Raw genomic sequence first — 17,619 nt, forward strand, 5'->3', positions numbered from 1 at the left:
CACCAGTGATACTGTTATTCATTTTGTTTTGGGCTTTTTTTAACTCCTGTGTTAAGTGTAGATGGGGTTAAACCACAACAGCTCATTAAAGTTATCACCAGTTTATGAGATGACCCAGCATATCCGTGAATTGGAGCAAGTGAATTACTGTGGATCTGCTTTCAGGGGTTAGGAAGTTTCTGAAGGGAAGGCAAAGGTGAGACAACAGTGAGGGAAGAAAAACTCTATTCTTGTGATAGATCTATGCATTTCAGAATCAACTCTACCTGCAGGTAAATGCTATTGTTAGTCTGGTGCTTTGCAAGTTCTTCCTTGCTTTTTCACAGCTTTGTGTCCACTCTCCCCATCTCCCTCAGTCCTTGTGGCGGTTTTACTGCAGTTCAGCCTTAAGATTCATCAGTTACAAATTTTCCTATCTCATTTTGTTCATGTTAAATGAAGTTTGGAAAGTCAGGGAAACTTTAATCAAGAATACTACTGAAATCATACTGGAGACTATAGTGTCCCAGACACTTGAAAATAAAATTCAAGGCCTTAAAGATTGTCACTGTATGTTACACTGTAGTTCCTGTTCTATTTAAGTGTACAGGGACTGTTTGTAAAGGTAAAAGTAAGATGAGCTACAGAGCCACCTGTCGATGGTCTGATGGCGCTTAAGTCTGAATGTTGCAGTTTGCGGATTGTATTTTTGACAGCTGCTAAGTATACTGGCAGTGAAATGGTGTACGATGCTGGTATGCTAATAAATTCCTGTGGTGGATTTTTTTACTCTAGCATTTGTAACCTGTGGAGCTTAAGGGTAATTACTTAAACATACTGCTGGTCAGTTTGCTCAGGTGGTGATACATGGTGCCATAGCTGTCCTGACTCTCACTGATGTTAGTCAAGGCTAGGTAAGGTGCTGATCAAAGTATGTACATAGATGTATTCCTCACGTCGGAGTTAGCAGTTGGGATGTGTAAATGCATGTTGCCATTTTCGGTGCTAATTTGTGTAGCTGATGAATGTTGTAAAATAATTTGTGCAGTCCCATACTATTGTCTGATGGTGCACTGTTCTACAGATAACTTGGGAGCTGAAGTATGGTGAACTGGATGTTAGTCTTGCACTTTGAAAAAAAGTCTTATTTGTGTTAAGCGCAGGCTCTTCTTAGAGAGCAACATCTGTGTACAGCTTCTTAACTGATTCACATTGAGTGCCCTGAGAACTTTAGTTCCTTTTCCAGAGAGGCTTGATCCTCCAAGCTTGGTTTATCGCGTAAATTTGGTGCATGAAACGTAAACCACACTTACCCTTTCCGTGCTGACCTCTTTTTCCACTTCACATACCAAGTGTTAGATAATCAGTGACATGAAACTAGTGTTAAGCCTAAATGGATATAATTCAGAGGGTAAATAATCTTTTTTGACTACTGTGGTGTAAATGCTAGCTCACCACATGCAGATGGTGTATTTCTTCATTCACTTGTAATTTTGTTCTGAGTGACCATCCTTTATTTCTTAGTAATTGGAGCCCTTATTTAGAGTTACGTAGTTGGAGCCAAGATTTTATTAGATCTCTAACCAGTTTAAAAGCAAGACTTGCAGAAGCTAAAGGATTAATCGATTTACCGTTTCAGCTACTGAAATTAGGAAAGAACTTAATGAGTCATACTAGGTACATACAGCGATACAAAAGTACTGTTTATTTTCAACATCAAAAAGTTACTTGTCTTTGGTTCTGTGACTTGGAAGTCAATATAAAACCTTATCAGGTCTTAGTGTAATGTCAAAAGAACTAGTGTAATACTTGTAAAACCCATCCTGAACACAAGGATTTCCTGCTCCCATTTATAAGCAAGTGCTATAAACGGCAACCTTCTGACTGATTGTCTGTAAGAGGGATCGAACTGTCTCTTCTAGCTCCACCAGCTGCTTGGCTTTGTCTTCCAGAACTTTTTGATTGTTTTCATATGTTTTTTCCAAGTCTGTCAGCAAAGGAGGAGGAAAAACAGCTTAATTAGGGGTGTTCTAATGCAGTAAAATGTAAATAATTATCATTACGGATAAGCTGCTCAAATTTATTTGTATTGTGGAAGAGAATCTCATTAGAAAAAAACCAAAAGCTGGAATGGCACCTTTTTTGTTTCCTTAACAATGGGACATAAAGCAACAAGGAAGTAGTTTTCCGTAAGTGGAAATCCAGAAGTATACTTTGATTCATGTTGGAAATAATTGTCCTTCTCTGCTCTATAGTGGCTTTTACGGAACAGTGAAATGTTTTGGCTTGTCATGGTTAAGACTATTCAGTGAGTCACTGTAACTGTGCAGGAGCAGCTAAGGGGAAGAATGAGTTCCTGGCCTGGCAAAAACAGGAAGAAAACTTCGCTCCCTCCCTGGTAGCTATGGGCAGGTTGCCCCCTCCTGTTTCAATCAACTTCTAATAGTCAATAGTAAATGCTGATTTAATCTGTAAACTAGGACTGTCGTATCCTGATTACCTTTTGTTTTAACTTTCTGGGGTGGAGGGAGTAGTGTTTGAAGATGGGGGTCTTGCTTGACTGGCTTAGTCCTCATCCTAAGCACGGTAACTATGTTCCTTCCCTGCAGTGGTTCTTGGAGCAGTGATAGATACCATACCAGAAGTTTGTGTCTCACTCTAAGTTTCTACTTTTTTATAAAAATCCAAAGATTTGGATTCAAATCAAAATTCAAAATCAAAATTCCAATCAAAAGACTGTCATGTCCGTAAGAATAAGGAAAGCAGATCAAGCCTCAGTAACAAAGAATTCAATTTTTTTTCCCTACTGCTGCTGAGTAGTCAGTTTAACAGCATGACATTGCATCATATATCATATTCTAAGATGACGACTTACCTCCTCAGAACAGCCTTACCTTTGAGCAGCTGGAGTTTGCTGTTTGCTTGAGCCAACAAGGCTTTAGCTTCATCTTGCAACATGCCGGCTTTCCTCCTGGCATCAGCCGACTCTTCTGTCTTCTTGGCAATGAGATCTTCCACTGTTTTATACTTGTCGTTCAACTCGGTGTTGAGGACCTGTTGTTCCAGATTCAAGCACAAGATGGAGCTCATTCAAAAGGCAATGCAGCGGGGTTCGCATTTCCTCCCACTATGTTTACTTATCTGCGTGTAAGGAGAGTCTACAGACTCAGTTAACAAAAGCAGACACAGCGTTGGGGTATTTCCTACTTAATGTTCAGGACTCTAAGAATTGAGGTGAAGACTCATTGGTTCCCCTTTTGCAGATCTGTGGTTTTTTTATGGCTTTAATACCAACAGTTGGCAAGGATTTCTGGGATTCCGTTACACAACTCTAACTAATGGAAGCCATGGCCCCTAGTACAGCTAGAAAGCCGCATATGGTCAGGAACTGGCACTGCTTCTGGCTGAATGCTTGCATTTGGGGAGGAATACCCTTGTCACTCTTTCAGTGACGAGAACAGCTGCCTAGTTTGTGTTGGTGAAGGTGCTGTCATGAGTTTAGTTTCTCAGCTGTGCTTTGCGAGGTTAACATTAAGAAGTCCTATGACCCAACTGAATTCAACCAATGAGCAAGTTAACAAGCTGTAGCAGTACTGGCAGTCTGTTATGTTTACTTGACAGCCACCTGAAATACTAATTAGTGTTCAGAAAGAATTGATTTTATGGATAATACATCTCTCCTGGCAGAAAATGCCTCTCTGGAGACTGATGGGCTAACTATAGACAACAGCCTGGAGCAATGAAACTTCCTTTGGCAGATTTGTCAATTGTTTTGTTAATGAGCCTTCTTTTGCTATTAGGAAGGTGTGTAGCAGACACTGGGAGTAATGCCAAATGGTCACAGAGCAAATTTTGCATCTCTGATATTTAGAAATTACTCTGGTTTTATATTGAGCTAATTATTTTTCTAGTTGCTTGATTCTGTATATGCCAAATTCTGGGTTGTTTGTCCTGAACCTATCATTGTCATAGAACCATAAATACTCTATGGAAGGGGAAAAAAATTACCATTTCTCCAGTGGCAGATAGTAAAGCTGAGTGACAGAAACGAATCTATGAAAGGCTGACAGTGTGACAGCATGACAGGTTTCCTGCAGCTATTTTAGAACCTGAAAACTTCCCAATACTACTTTCTGTCTGTATCGGGTACCAAAGTACTGGTACTTGACCCATAAATGAAATGGATCACATGCATTCACTGATGTTCCTTTAGCTAAACCTGGGGTGAGAGTTCTGTTGTCTTTCCCATAGCATCCTTCCTGAGCTTCTCACCTTTTTAACTTCTTCAGCATTTTGTTTTGCTGTAATAATTTTTTCTTCTATATTGTCCACATTCTCTGAATTTGTAGCAGCCTTTTGCTTAAGGTCTTCAACACTCTTCTCTAGCTCAAACAGACGTAAGGTAGCGTTGTTCAGTGTTTCTTCAGATGCTGCATTTTCAGATTCAATCTAACAAAGAGGGACAACAGTTACATTTTCAAAAAACACTGAATATAATTGTAAGATTTCTGGATAAGCCCTGATCAACTAAGTAGTTCCACAGATCTGATATAAACCCCAGTGTTTTAGTTTTGTTACAAATGGCCAATTGCACTCAAGATGAAAGAGCTCTCTGCTTGAAGATGGGGTACATATGGGGCTGCAAAAGCATTATGGAGCATGGTTTAAAATTACCTGATGGTATTACACATGCCAAGAGTTGCCTAACCCACAGGCAAAACTTCAGACATTTGACTCCATCATTTAATAATGGATTTGTGAAGCTGCTTGCCAAGCTTCATGAGCACAGGTAGCATTACTGTCTCATGAGGGCTAGGAGATGAAGTCTGAAAATACATTATCTGACAAAGACTACAACAATTGCCACTTTAATGCAGCGTTCGTTTATTTTAGTCTCATGCTGCAGTGGCGGATGACACTGATAGCATGGCTATGCCAATACACTACCAGTACAGGTGACAGGTATGATTTTCCAGGGATCCTGGCATACCTGCTGTGTTGGAGGGCTACAATCCTGCTCATTTAACTTACGTGGTGCAGGATATGTGGTGAGAAAAGCTGCTTTTTTAAAAAAGCAAATGGTCCCCTAGCATACATTATACTATGTCAAAAGTTTATGAGAAGGCAAGAATGGTTTAGATTTATTTTAAGTGTGGTCTTTAATTTGCAGTACCCAAGAGTCTTCTCTAGACAGGCTTACATCAGTTTCTAAGCATCAGACTTGGTGCTGTTTCCATATCTTAAAAAATACTCATAAAGAACTCACTGATGTCAGCAGGTCTTGAGTTCCTCTAATATCTTCATCAGCTTGTTTGATGGCTTTTTCAGCTGCATTTTGAGCTTTTTCAGCTTCTTCCAGTGCTGCTTTAACCACGTCTGCAGTGACTTTAACATCTGTTGCACCTTTGCTGTGGAGTAGAACTATGTTAATGCTAAAAATTATTTTACTTTGGAACTGGAAAAAGTAGTAGTCAAACACTGCAAAGGCCTATTTTTGCCCCTTAGTGAAGGAATGAGAGTCTGCATCAGGGTAAGTTTAACTCTGCATTTTCTGACACAATGAAATGAAAACCTCATTCAAGCTCTTGGAGACTGAAAGCATCTCGTACAGAACAGGGTTGTGTACCTTGCTTTTTTAGCTTCTTCCAGTAGCATTTCTGCTCTGGCAATGTCTCCAGCGCTCTGCTGCAGAATAATCTCAACATCAGAAAGGCTTTCTACACGCTCACGAATATCTTCTGTCAGGGCTTGCAGCTGCTGGGGAGTGGTTGGCATCTCCATGTTCAGCACTTCGTTAGCCACTGCCTCGATGCTATCCAGGTCAGCGCTGTCTTCTAGTAGAGGGATGCAAATGACAAAGATGTAGGTAAAAGCTTCCCCTGTCAAGTCTCATTACTCAAGTTCTTGTCCAGCTGCTCCCTTAAGAAAGAAAATAATGGGAAAACTTCCTCCCCCAGACTTACAGAATTAAGTCAGGGTGTTAAAATTGCTTCCTTAGGGTGAAGCGGTGTAGGCCCTGCTGGCATAGCTCTCCTGGAAGCCATTTGAAGATGGGGGTGATTAGCTACACCATGGTGGGGCTGTGGGGGGGAGATGCAAGCCCACAGGAAATGAAGCCAACAGCTGCTCATAAATGTATTTGTGCTAACAGTATACTCAGCCTTGTGCAAACAGGGAAGGAATGGGGTTGCCATGCTGCCGCTTGCTAGCGAACAAGGCCCTCATTTAACCTCTACCTGCTTTCTTACAGAGAGAGAAACTGTTTCTGACTTTCCTCCCCTTTAACAGCACTTTGTCTTTCTAGCCAGAACTTATGAACACACTTGGCAAGCTACAGCAGTACAACAGCCTCAGCTGAAATGAACACAAGAACATGTCACAGTTTGCTCTCACTTTCCTATTGTCTTGGTTTTTTCTTTTTTCCAGATTTCACCATACACACACTAAGTCTGACTGAAGGGGGGGAAAGGGGGAGGGGCAGAACTATTGTATTACCCCTTAGAGGATGAGTCAGAGCTAAAGATAGTTTTCACAAACCTAGAATTAAAATATAATTTAAATATAAGATTTTTACGCATTAGGAAGTCTCTAATCTGTTTAATAAGGTTTCTCAGATCTTCATTGCTTCTGTCCACTTGTTCTTTTGTAGCATTGGTTTTGAGCAAAACTGCTTGTGCGTTCTGTTTTGCTTCATCAGCTCTCTGCTTCGCCTCAGAAACCTGAAGAGAGGAAAATGGAAGGCTTGATTGCATATTTGCTTATGCTCTAAGGCCTGTTTTAAAACAAAAATTCAGTTGGAGTCAGAGCTAATAGTAATGAGAAATGCTTTTTCTCATAAAACTCACAGAACACTTTTAAAAGCTGGCCATGATCCATACCACCAATGCTAGTTTAAACAACTCAGACTAATGTTTAGAGTTATCCATGCAGCTTCACTTTAGCATGCTCCCTTTGTGAAGATCTTTACAAGCATTATGAAGTTGCGCAACTGAAAAAGAAGTATTTTGAAGTAAACCAGGCACATACTTTGTCAATTAGTGTCTAAACTTGTGTTACAACTAAAAGTCTGTTTTTTTTTAATATCTAACAATTGATTTGGCATATTACCATTCTGGAGAGTTGCTCAACTTCTGCTAATGCGCTGAGGATGTCTCTGTCAAAATCCATGGCCTTCTGCCAGGCGTTGTGAGCTACAGTCACCAGCCCATCACAGCCAGGTCCTCCACACTTCTTCTTTCCTTCATCTGTTCGACAGTTTAAACCGCCACACTCGGACTCAGCACAAGAGGCTCCTGCAGGAGTGCCACACGTCTGGAGAGACACGTTAGACAAGGGAAACAGTCACAGCTTTTTTGCCACTGCGAGGAGGATAGAGTGGGACACTGCTCTAACATGACAGAAACACGATGTTGTTTCTGCCCCTTGTGGTACCATCCCAAGTACTCCAGGGAAGGAAGCTGAAGTAGAGCTGGAAGCAGGAGGTGGTTTCTGCAGCAGGTCCGTACCACCATGACTTGAATCCTCTGTGCCCCCTGCACTTTCCTGCGTTTACCTTGGTTACAAATGTGAAGCTCCCTGATGCTGAAGTAGCTGGAGGTTGTAAGGGCACTTCTCCAGTACTTCATCTTTCACTGGAAAGCTGCCTTTTAGCTTTGGTTTCAAGCTGGAAGCTACTACTGTCTGTCTGTATGCCCTTTGTTTGCAATCAGTCTTCACTGCTGTTGGAGGAAAAACAGTCCATCCCAATAAGTTATTTTATAAGGAAGAAAGTGTCTGGTGCAGAGTACTCTTTTCCTTTGCTCTAATGCCGCAGAAATGTAATAAGGCAAAATACTACAAGTTGAATCGGAAACTTTTTTTTGCATCCCTTAAAAAGCTGTCCCATTCCACCAAATGTTTGCTTTGATGTCATAGAATCATAGAATGGTTTGGGTTGGAAAGGACCTTAAAGATCATCAAGTTCCAGCCCCCCTGCCATGGGCAGGGACACCCTCCACTTGACCAAGTTGCTCAAAGCCTCATCCAGCCTGGCCTTGAACACCTCCAGGGATGGGGCATCCACAGCTTCCCTGGGCAACCTGTTCCAGCCTCACCACTCTCACAGTGAAAAATTTCTTCCTTATATCTAATCTAAATCTACCCTCTTTCACCCTAAAACCATCACCCCTTATCCCTGATGAAGAGTCCCTCCCCATCTGTCCTGTAGGCCCCCTTTAAGCCTTCTCTTCGTTAGGCTAAACAACCACTTTCATCTTTACAGAACACTTTCCAATTTGTGAATTTTGTTAAGGATGTGTTCCCATAGAAGATTTCACGGTAGACTTTTTTTAAGAAAGCAAAGCTATTTCCATGAGCAACACTGTACTGAGAATTATCCACTACTTGGTCAATTGTTTAGACAATTAAGTCACTTAGGAGTTGTTTAACCAGAGGGAAAACTGGAAAATTCCCCATTCTTGTGAGGTTCTTTTCCCTTTCCACCTCACCCTTTTGCCAAATAATAGTCACTAACTGTACTTTGCAGCCAAAAAAACCTCTCTGGGAAAACCTAGAGGGCTGTGCCAAGTTAGCTGCAGCTGTCTCCTGTGAAGTGTAAATGAGTCCCTCTTACCTGCTTGGCATGCAACCCAGCAGTAGCTAGAAAGCAAAAATATTTTTTTTTTAATGTCCTGTGATTACATCTCCAAGCAACTCAGTGTTTATGGCCTTGATAAACATCTACCCAAGATTTTCAGTCCTCATGAACAGTTAGGCAAGAATGTAGGGGAAGGGAAGCTAAACAAAAAGATGCCTCTCTCTTCCCTGCAGAGAAAAGAGGAGGGCTGGGGGAGTTGGGAGGGATGACAGTGGTTGTAAAGGATGGGACAATTCAGCCTGTGAAGAACTCATCCTCCAACACAGGCCCCGCCAGCCCAGGGGAGTTAATGAGCAGTCCCCTGCAGCCTGCCTTCACACGGGATTGTTCTCTGAATGCAGCTGGCCGACTTCAAAGCAAAAGCGAGGGAACACCCAGCCTCTCCCAAGAAAAAGCCACCCTTGATCATATTTACAGATGAGCAGGCAGCTTCAACAGAGAAAAATGCCCTTTTGACTCCAGTTAAGTTCTGCTTTGTCTGAGACACGAGGACGGGAGGGCAGTGATGCCAAGGATGGGGGCCCGTCAGGCGCTGCCTGCCTGGGCACTGCATGGGCACAGCATTACCCTACGGAGCTGCAAACAGGAAGAGAGGAGCCTAGAGAAAGCAAGTACGTGAACTGGGGGCAGGCTTAAGATCTGGCTCTCAGTCTAGCAGACTCCCCACGCTTTTCTGCATGTGGGAGCTCTGTCCACAGCAAAGGGCACTGGGTTAGAGCCAGGGTGATGAAAAGATGGGTGCTCTGTCAGGGCTGGGGAGGGGTAGGAGGGAGACGAACATGAAAGGCTGGTGCCTGAAAGCTAGTAGCCTACTGATTAAACATCCCTGTTCTAGCCCATGAAATACCCCGTCATCCAAGAAACATTCACTTTTCATGAACAAGGTGTATCTCACACTGTCAAGTTCTCCCCGCCTGTCACTTCTTCACAACTCCCAACTTTATTTTTGCTACAGGTTTTATACAGTGATTCTCAGCCATGTACCTTTTCAGCCACTTCGGAGAGATCCAGGCTCTGCAGCTTGCCTGCGAGTTCATCCAGAAGGCGTGACTGCTCCTCTTGTTTAGCCTTGAACTGGGCCTCCTTCTCATTGATTAAGTCTTCCACTTCCTGCCGCGTTTGCGCTGACAGCTCCACGGCACTATCAGGGTGAACAGTGGAGGCATTGACCCTCTCCTCTGCCTCCAGGGACATCTGGAAATACTTGGTGATACTATCCAGGGCTCCTGCAGAAATCAGTTGGAACTGTTCAGAAATGTGTTAAGTATAATTCATATTACGGAGGTCGGCAGATGACATATCAGGGTTAGTGACATGAATATCGAATTAAATGAAACACTAGCCTTTGTGGCTGTATTCAGTGTCACTGCAAGGATGGCAGAATTCGGCTTTGTGTGGAATAAAAAAAGAAAGTTCATTTTTTTGTTTGGTTGACAGGGTGTCAAGTTTGCCGGATTTTGAAGTTAAGCCTTTCTCTAACCCTAGTGACCGAATTCTGCTGGCCTTGAGGGCAAAAGGAGATCCAGTCTTTTAGGTTTATAGGGCAACAGTCTGTTTTCTAAGGATTCACTTATCCCCCTTAATTGCTTGCCCTGGGATGTCTGGCTTATGGAGTCACTGCTTGGAAACTGGTCATAACTTTTTTAAGAAACAACTACTTGACGAAAGATGCTGATTTATGGAACTGTTAGATTTGGTCAACTCCCGGAGAGGCCTTGAGCAGGTGTGAGGGACCCCATGGAGGTGGCCACGCTCTGCACCTCAGGACAGCTTTCCTCTGCAGAATGCCACAAGTCGGTGACTCCCCCATTCTACATTCTACTTGCCTCCCTCTGCAGAATCACATGTTCACTGGAAACAATCTCAGACTTCCTGTAAAGCAGGAAATTAAAAAAAAAAAATCCTTTGTTTCAAGTTTGAATGAAGTCAGCTTTCAAAATTTCCAAAGTGTTTGGTGACATTCTCTCAGCAAATTTTGATTCTTGGCACATCTCAGTGTGCCAATGGGCACTCAAGGCTTGGGTGGCTCGGAAGGACTGAGCCCTTACAGTGTGCTCTTAAGTCACCAAGACCCAGGTAGTTTTACCAACCAGAAACAACAATTTAACAGACTGGGGTGGGCAAAAGAGATCTTGGAATCTCCCGCACTTTCAGCGCTTGTGTCTCATCTAAAACATTAATTACAAGCCTTTAAGACAACTCCGTGCCCCAAGAACTCGAGCTGGCTTTGCAATGTGCAGAGAGAGAGAGAGAGAGAGGGTGAGGGGGCAAAACAAAATTCCTCACCTCTGCTCATGCACAGAAAGAAGTCACCCTCCTACAAACCAAGTTTTATTACAAGTTAGAAGATTAACCAGGTATTTAAAACCATAGGCTAATTAAATCTTTGGCTGCCCCACTGCTTTCTCCCCCTCCCTGCAACACTTACCCCGAACATCAGAGATCTTGATGAATTCTAGCTGTTCCGCAAGTTCTTTCACCACATGGTCTAGGCTTTTGGCATCTGTCTCCAGTGCGCTCAGGTCAGTGTCAGTGCTATTGCTTTTCACTGCTAAGGCTGACAGGTTTCCTTCTATGTCAGCTATCTTAACTGTAACATCTGCTGTCAGTTTTCTGTAAAATAGAGGCACAGCACTCAACAGAGGGAAGAGGAAGGGTTGTGAGCCTGGGTGCTTCCCTGAAGAGTGGTGGTTAGGGCCGTGCCCAGCTTCTCCCATGGCAGGACCTGTCCTCCCTCAGTGGGGCTGGAAGTGATTTGTAACAACATGCCTACCTAGAATACGGCTTTGTTTCCTTTATCATACAAAACTACTTTTTAATCTACAGCACGTTTATAAACGCAAAGCACTAAATTGTTCAGAAAACAGCTGCTTTGTGTAAGATTAACTGGAGGCAGATTCCAGAGGACTGGTGTAATGTTCTTGTATCATGGCAACTGCATAGGTCAAAGTTGACTACTATGATCCATACATAATTTGCTTCCCATCCCACACAGCTACAAATGCAGTTTTGATTACTACGAGCTCATGGGACAGATTTGAACCTCAGGAAGCTGGGGGGGGGTCTTAACACAATGGATTCTTTTAACTGGTCTGCAAAGATCCCTCCTCACCAGCCATTTCTCTAGGGCTCTGAAGGAAAACCTCCCGCCCTCAGCATTCAGCACGGCCTCAGTGAGACACAGAGCCGGCTTTAGCTAGTGGGATAACCCTAAAAGGAAAAGCAAGTGTATGTTACTCGTCGATGCTGCTGCAGAACAGAAGTGGGCATAGGAAGCTATTCCCATCCATGGTGATCCCACCAATCCCAGTGTTTCCTCATTCTGAAAGAATCAGGCAGTATGTGACCTCTATGATCAATTCACAGCCCCCTCAATAGCCCAGCAGCCTGTTGTTTCCAGCAGTCCTCCAAAGCCAAGTACTTCTATTCAGCCAGAGAAGAGCAAGAACAGATGCATACATACATACATTAGGGAAAAGCAGCTCCTCAGCTGCTCTGACCTCTCTCAGTACACACAGAGCCCAAATGCAGCAGCAGCCCCCACCTCTCCAGCTGGAGAGGGGGATCTGCAGGGCACAAGTGTATCCCTAATTGAGACGTTTGTGCTTTAATCCTAGCCCCTTTGCTTTGTGCAGTCCCCTTTACAATGCACAAACAAGCTCGAGCAGTTGCACACAGGGCTAGAAAGCATCTGTAATCCTACTTGATGTTATACTGCACCATCTCTGAAAGCTCAAACTACCATCTTTTGTGTGCTTAGGCCTAAAACAAAATGCAGGGCTCCTACCCTGAGAAAAATTGAAACAATCCTTTTTATAAAGCTGATGCTTCCCCTCACGCACGCTCAGTGCAGAACGGAGCCCAAGTTTCCAGCTCATCGGCTACACACGGAAATCCAGGAATTTAATCTCTCCCCTCTTCATTCTCTCACATAATAGCAGTGTTTGTCCTCTGCCCTGGGGCAGCACAAGGCAAGCGTGAGTGGCTCCGTGGTAATTAGCCGCCTGATCCGAAGTGGGAGAAGGACAACCCCTGCCCATGGCATGCTAGCTGCACTGCTCCCACCTTCCCTGGCCAGGTTTCTGCTCATGGGACAGATGCTCACCGCCAGCACTGCGCATGGCGAGGTGCTCCACCAGTGTCAGGAGCTGCAGTGAACCTCACCCAGCTGGAGGAGTGGAGCTGGGCTGTCCCCAGCTCAGCGTGGGGGCATCAGTCACTCAAGTAAATCCCAGCTCCCTGGCACTCCCCACTCCCTCCCACGCTAGGCTTAGCCACGTATCTGTGACTGCACTCACTCTGCTTCCTCGAAGAGATTCCCAATGTTCTTCAGTGGCTCTGCAGCTGGATTTTGAGCAATAATGGCTTTAATCTCACTGAGCTTCTCCTCCAGGGTGCTGAGTGTCTGCTGGTACGGGCCAGTGACTCCAGTGACTTTGAGGGCATTAGCCCTATCCAGGAACTGCTGGGTCCTGTTAGCCAGCTCACTGATGATCACATCCCAGAGGGCGAAGCACTGGTGGCACGGCACACAGTCGGGGAAGAAGCCCGAGTAGCCCCGGGAGCACTTGTCACAGCGTGGCCCTTCCACCCCTTCATTGCAGATGCACTGCCCGGTGGCACGGTCACACTGCGGGGTCTGGATCCCACGAGGGTTGCAATCACATGCTGGAAGGAGGAGAACAAGGCACGTGTGAAGGCTATGGCGAGGGAAATGACATTGACATTGACAGAGAAAAAAAAATTAAATATGTTATAATGAAGAGGTGAAATGAGTTTAGAAGTGGTCTGTGTCTGGATTACAAAAAACTATTTACAGATGTGTCTGCTTGGGTATGGGGGAATAAGTGCTGAGTGTGAAAGGGGAGAGAGACGGGGAAATAACTCTAGGGGAAACCAGGATTTGCACATCTCAGAAACAGGCACAAAATGGAGCAAGAATGGACACTTCTTGCGGTGCTTGGGTGTCAACTGGATAGTAACTGGAGACAAAGATCCCTGTTTCACTCCTACAATGAAGTGTAAGTAAAGCAAGGCTTTCCAGACAGGGGAAGAAATGATTGGCAGGCACATAGCAGAGGGTTTAAGAGCAAAACATGAGTGAAATGGGGAAAGTGAACGAGGAACAACCTTGGTGCAGGAGGAGGGGTCAACGGAGGAATGCAGCAGATCAAAAACCAACCACCTTCCCCTGCACCTCCCACAAACATAATAAAAGGAGACAGATGATAGCTGATTACACAGCACTTCGTTAAGTGGCAGAGCTCCTTACCACAAGACACTGTGGGTGCTAAAAGTTGAGGTGGCTTCAAAGAAGAACATGACAAATTTATGGAGTAACAGCCCTTGAGAGATCTTCTATGCAGAGGTATAGGGCCTGGCTCAGGATGTGCTCCTGCCATGGATGGTGGGAAAATATTCCTGACGTGCATCAAGGAGCCTGGCACTGGGCTGATGTTTTAGGCATATAGAAAAAAATCAGGCAGTGAAAAAGATAATTGAAAGAAAGATGCAAACCAAAGAATGTGGTCATGGGCATCCCTGTCTGAGGGGGAAGAGGAAAGTCTTCTTCAGCACAGGTGCCAACAACCAAAAACCTACACACTGCTTGTCACCCCCAAGTGGGAATGAGGGTGATTAACAGGTTTTTTAAAAATTATCTCACATTATGAGCACCATCTCAGGAGTCCGTATTGACACCCTCCTGAAATGGACTTTCATTCTTATTTTATTTTTGTCATTGTGGACACCTACCTATCTTTATATGCTAGTCAGGTAAGACCCAGGGACTCCAGATGGTTGACAAATTGAAGTGGTAAGGTTTGGGCAACACCCTATTTTAACAAGCTGTTAGAAGAAAGATGCACTTCTTTAGCACTAACCCACGACAAAGAGAAGTCAGTTACTCAATTAACTTAGTGATGCACCATCATTTCTAAAAGCACAGATACACTTTGTACACAATAACGCTATCAGGAGAAGCGCTTCCATGCAGCAGGGCTGCCGCTTGACCTCTCCTCCTCCTTAATTATGCAGGCAGCAGCAGAGGAAATTCCCAACCTGCAAAGCTTTTAGTATAGGGATGGAAGCAAAGAACAAAAAGAGAGGCCTTAAAAATGGGCAGGTAATCAACCTGCCATTGTGGCAGAGTGCACCCGAAGCAGGTCAAGCACACATTCATGGAAAAGGACAGTGGTACCTGATAAAAGCCTTCACTTACACATCCATTTACCAGGCATCCTTGAAGGAGGTTAATGGCTCAAAAAGGTCCATAAATCAATTCACACACCCCAAGCACATGCCCCCTTGAAAAAAGGGCAAAACACAAAGCTGTTTTCAAGACTATACATTGTTTGCATCAATGCCAAAACACAGCGGTGGTCTTCAGTTCAAAAACTACACAAAGAACCTCAGCAGAACAAATCGCTCCTCAACAAAACGACTTTCTTGTACAATGTGAATATGATAGGCAAGAGACAAAAATAACTTCTGCTGCCTGCACAATTGAGCAAAACGGTCCTTTGTTCTTTGAATTATACCCTGACACAAGAGATTGTTTTTACTTTACATCAAAAGTGCTTAAGTAGTCAACTCACCATGGAATATGTTCCCTGCAGGCAAACCATCAAGTTCCTGTTTGAAGGAGGTCAGTTAACCCTTCTGTCAACTAATAAGGCCCTCGGTATAATGATGAATTGTCCAAATTCCTCTGCACAGGAAGAGACTAAATGGCATGTGGTTTTTCTCAAAGATCCTGACATCTGATCAAGTTACATGAATACTTGCTGCTGGCAAATCAGATCACTATATTTACTTGTGGATTTAAAAAGCTTAAAGTGAAAAAAAAAGAAAATCCATGTTGGTAATTCTACTCTTGAATACCTGCATGTTCAGGAAAGGCAGATGACATGGCTTTAGTAGCATTTACATGGTAATGGGGATTCCAAAATCTCTGGAGACAGAAAATGCTGAGGAAAGGGAGAGGAGAATTTAAGTACTAATTAGTTTGCAAAGTGAAACCCCAAACTCCATAGCTGCCTTTTGGGAGATGATAAAGAACAAAGAAGTAACTTATTCTACATACAGCACAACAGTTCGAAGAATCATCACATTTCTAGAATTCTATGAAACTCCAAACTGAACTTTGTGGGATCCACGAGAAAATTGTTCAAGGCAGCTAGAAACATTACTGTGGGTTATTTCTCCAGTTTACTATTCTATTTCAAGCCCAGAAGCAGGCAATGCTGGCTCTACATTTCCTCAGTAGTGTGAATCCAACAGATGTAAAATGGCTTTCAAAAGGGCTGGTTCCCCACTTATTCCTTCTTTTCTTCATGATCTTCCAAAGTCATTAACAATGCACAGGACCACACCAGCTTTCAAACAAAAGATAAAAGCTGAAGATAATTTTATACCTATTTTTAAGTAAAATAATAGTCTAAAGGAAAGCAAGAAAAAGCCTCCCTCAGAACTGGAATAAGAAGATTCCAGTAGAATTTCTTTTAATTTTGAACATTTGTGAACCATTTGTACATACATGGTGGTGGTACAGTCTCTCTAGCTACAGCCCTCGGATAATTCCTTACTGTGGTACTGACTGAAACATTTTTGAAATTCTCACAAAAGCATCACTGCGCCTCTTACAGCTCACATCCTGTGAGCAAACCTTTCATCTCACAAATGACACGTGCATGCCAGGGTTTGGTTACATGTGATCTTCTTTTTTAGAGTCTAGATGACCTTAGCCAAGCGCTTCAGCCACAGCTGAAATCATCTCTGTTCCTACCCAGACTCAGTCTCTGAGTGCTTCTATGAGATGCTGGGTCCCCATTTCTGGACACCACATTAATAACTAAATCTGGCCAGACAGAAACCCAACAAAACTGCTCTTCTGCTCTCCAACGCCGTGTGGAACAGGACCTCCACCATCTCCAGTGCCTTTAGTGGAGGAGTCCTGTATCCTGTGCCCTGGCCACCACCAGCAGGCTACTTCCCACCCTGGCACGGAGCACACCCAAGGCCCTTGCAGAGAGCATCTTCTCTTTGCAGTAAACCCTCAGCTTGCTTCAGCTGTGATGACTTCTCAAAAGGAGGTAGGCAAGCTTGGGACAAGATCATACAAAGCCTTCTAGGTGGTGAGGAGCGCCTTGAACACAGTGGGCCACCAGGCAAAGAGCTCAGCACATAGGTTTCAGCTCTTTGCCTCATGCAACACCTGCTTACCAAGCACACACTGGCTTCAGTCTCTGTGGGCTTTCAGGCCACAACTTTGTCCTTAAGTTAAAAAAAGGAAACTTTGTCTTGAAGGGACAAAAGCACAGTGACAGTGGCAGGATCCATATCAAAGGAAAGGAGGACCACCTAGCTGGTGCGGACTGGAAAAGGCTAGCACAAGATTGGCAAGTAGCGCGAGGAAGAATAACTGAGTTGCACATCCAGCATTCATGACAGTGGGTGCACATCCCCCCAGAGAATTCATGTGACATTTGATTATCACGACCAATGAACTGGGATGTGAAAGCAGGGGATACCTTGATTCCCATCACCTGCTAGAACGACAGTGAAAACCATGTCAGAATGACCCAGCATGCCATGCCCAGCATCGTTTTTGATGAAAGTACTCCACCATCACATTTAATCACAGTAGAGTTCTTGCTCCTCTAGCACCTCCTTCATTAATGTCCAGCTATCCCTATGGCCACCACGTGAGCCAGATCCTATGCAGACCCGAGCTAATCTGATGTACTCAAACAGGCTAACCAAACACAACCTTCAAACTATAGCTCGGCTCTGGAGATTTTGTCTCTAACCAGCACACTGCTAAGTCCGAGGTAACACCTGAGTAGCTACACCACATCTCATTTTAGCATATGCCTGGTTTATCTGATTTTCACCGAGAAGAACGAGAAACACGCAGGCACATCTAGGGATGCAGAAGTGTTTCAGATATCGTCTAGCAGCTAGCGATGGCTTTATACTCCACCTAACATAGTATCTGTGGGATA

The 17,619-nt window shown here is 43.9% G+C and overlaps 1 protein-coding gene across 1 annotated transcript in view; it reads right to left on the reverse strand.

Annotated features, from left to right (window-relative positions):
- Positions 1-1,525: 1,525 nt before the first annotated feature.
- The window catches only part of LAMB1 (laminin, beta 1), a gene marked incomplete at its 5' end in the record, with an annotated part of 21,361 nt that continues 5,267 nt past the window's right edge, over positions 1,526-17,619 (reverse strand). The window contains 10 exons of the mRNA XM_010072796.1: positions 1,526-1,966; positions 2,874-3,033; positions 4,252-4,428; positions 5,246-5,387; positions 5,606-5,813; positions 6,554-6,698; positions 7,087-7,290; positions 9,599-9,840; positions 11,043-11,227; positions 12,913-13,282. Of these exons, the coding sequence (XP_010071098.1) occupies positions 1,830-1,966; positions 2,874-3,033; positions 4,252-4,428; positions 5,246-5,387; positions 5,606-5,813; positions 6,554-6,698; positions 7,087-7,290; positions 9,599-9,840; positions 11,043-11,227; positions 12,913-13,282 (1,970 nt within the window). The remainder of the gene's footprint in view (positions 1,967-2,873; positions 3,034-4,251; positions 4,429-5,245; positions 5,388-5,605; positions 5,814-6,553; positions 6,699-7,086; positions 7,291-9,598; positions 9,841-11,042; positions 11,228-12,912; positions 13,283-17,619) is intronic.

This window comes from Pterocles gutturalis, unplaced genomic scaffold, assembly GCF_000699245.1.
Source record: "Pterocles gutturalis isolate BGI_N339 unplaced genomic scaffold, ASM69924v1 scaffold30567, whole genome shotgun sequence".
Lineage (NCBI taxonomy): Eukaryota > Metazoa > Chordata > Aves > Pterocliformes > Pteroclidae > Pterocles > Pterocles gutturalis.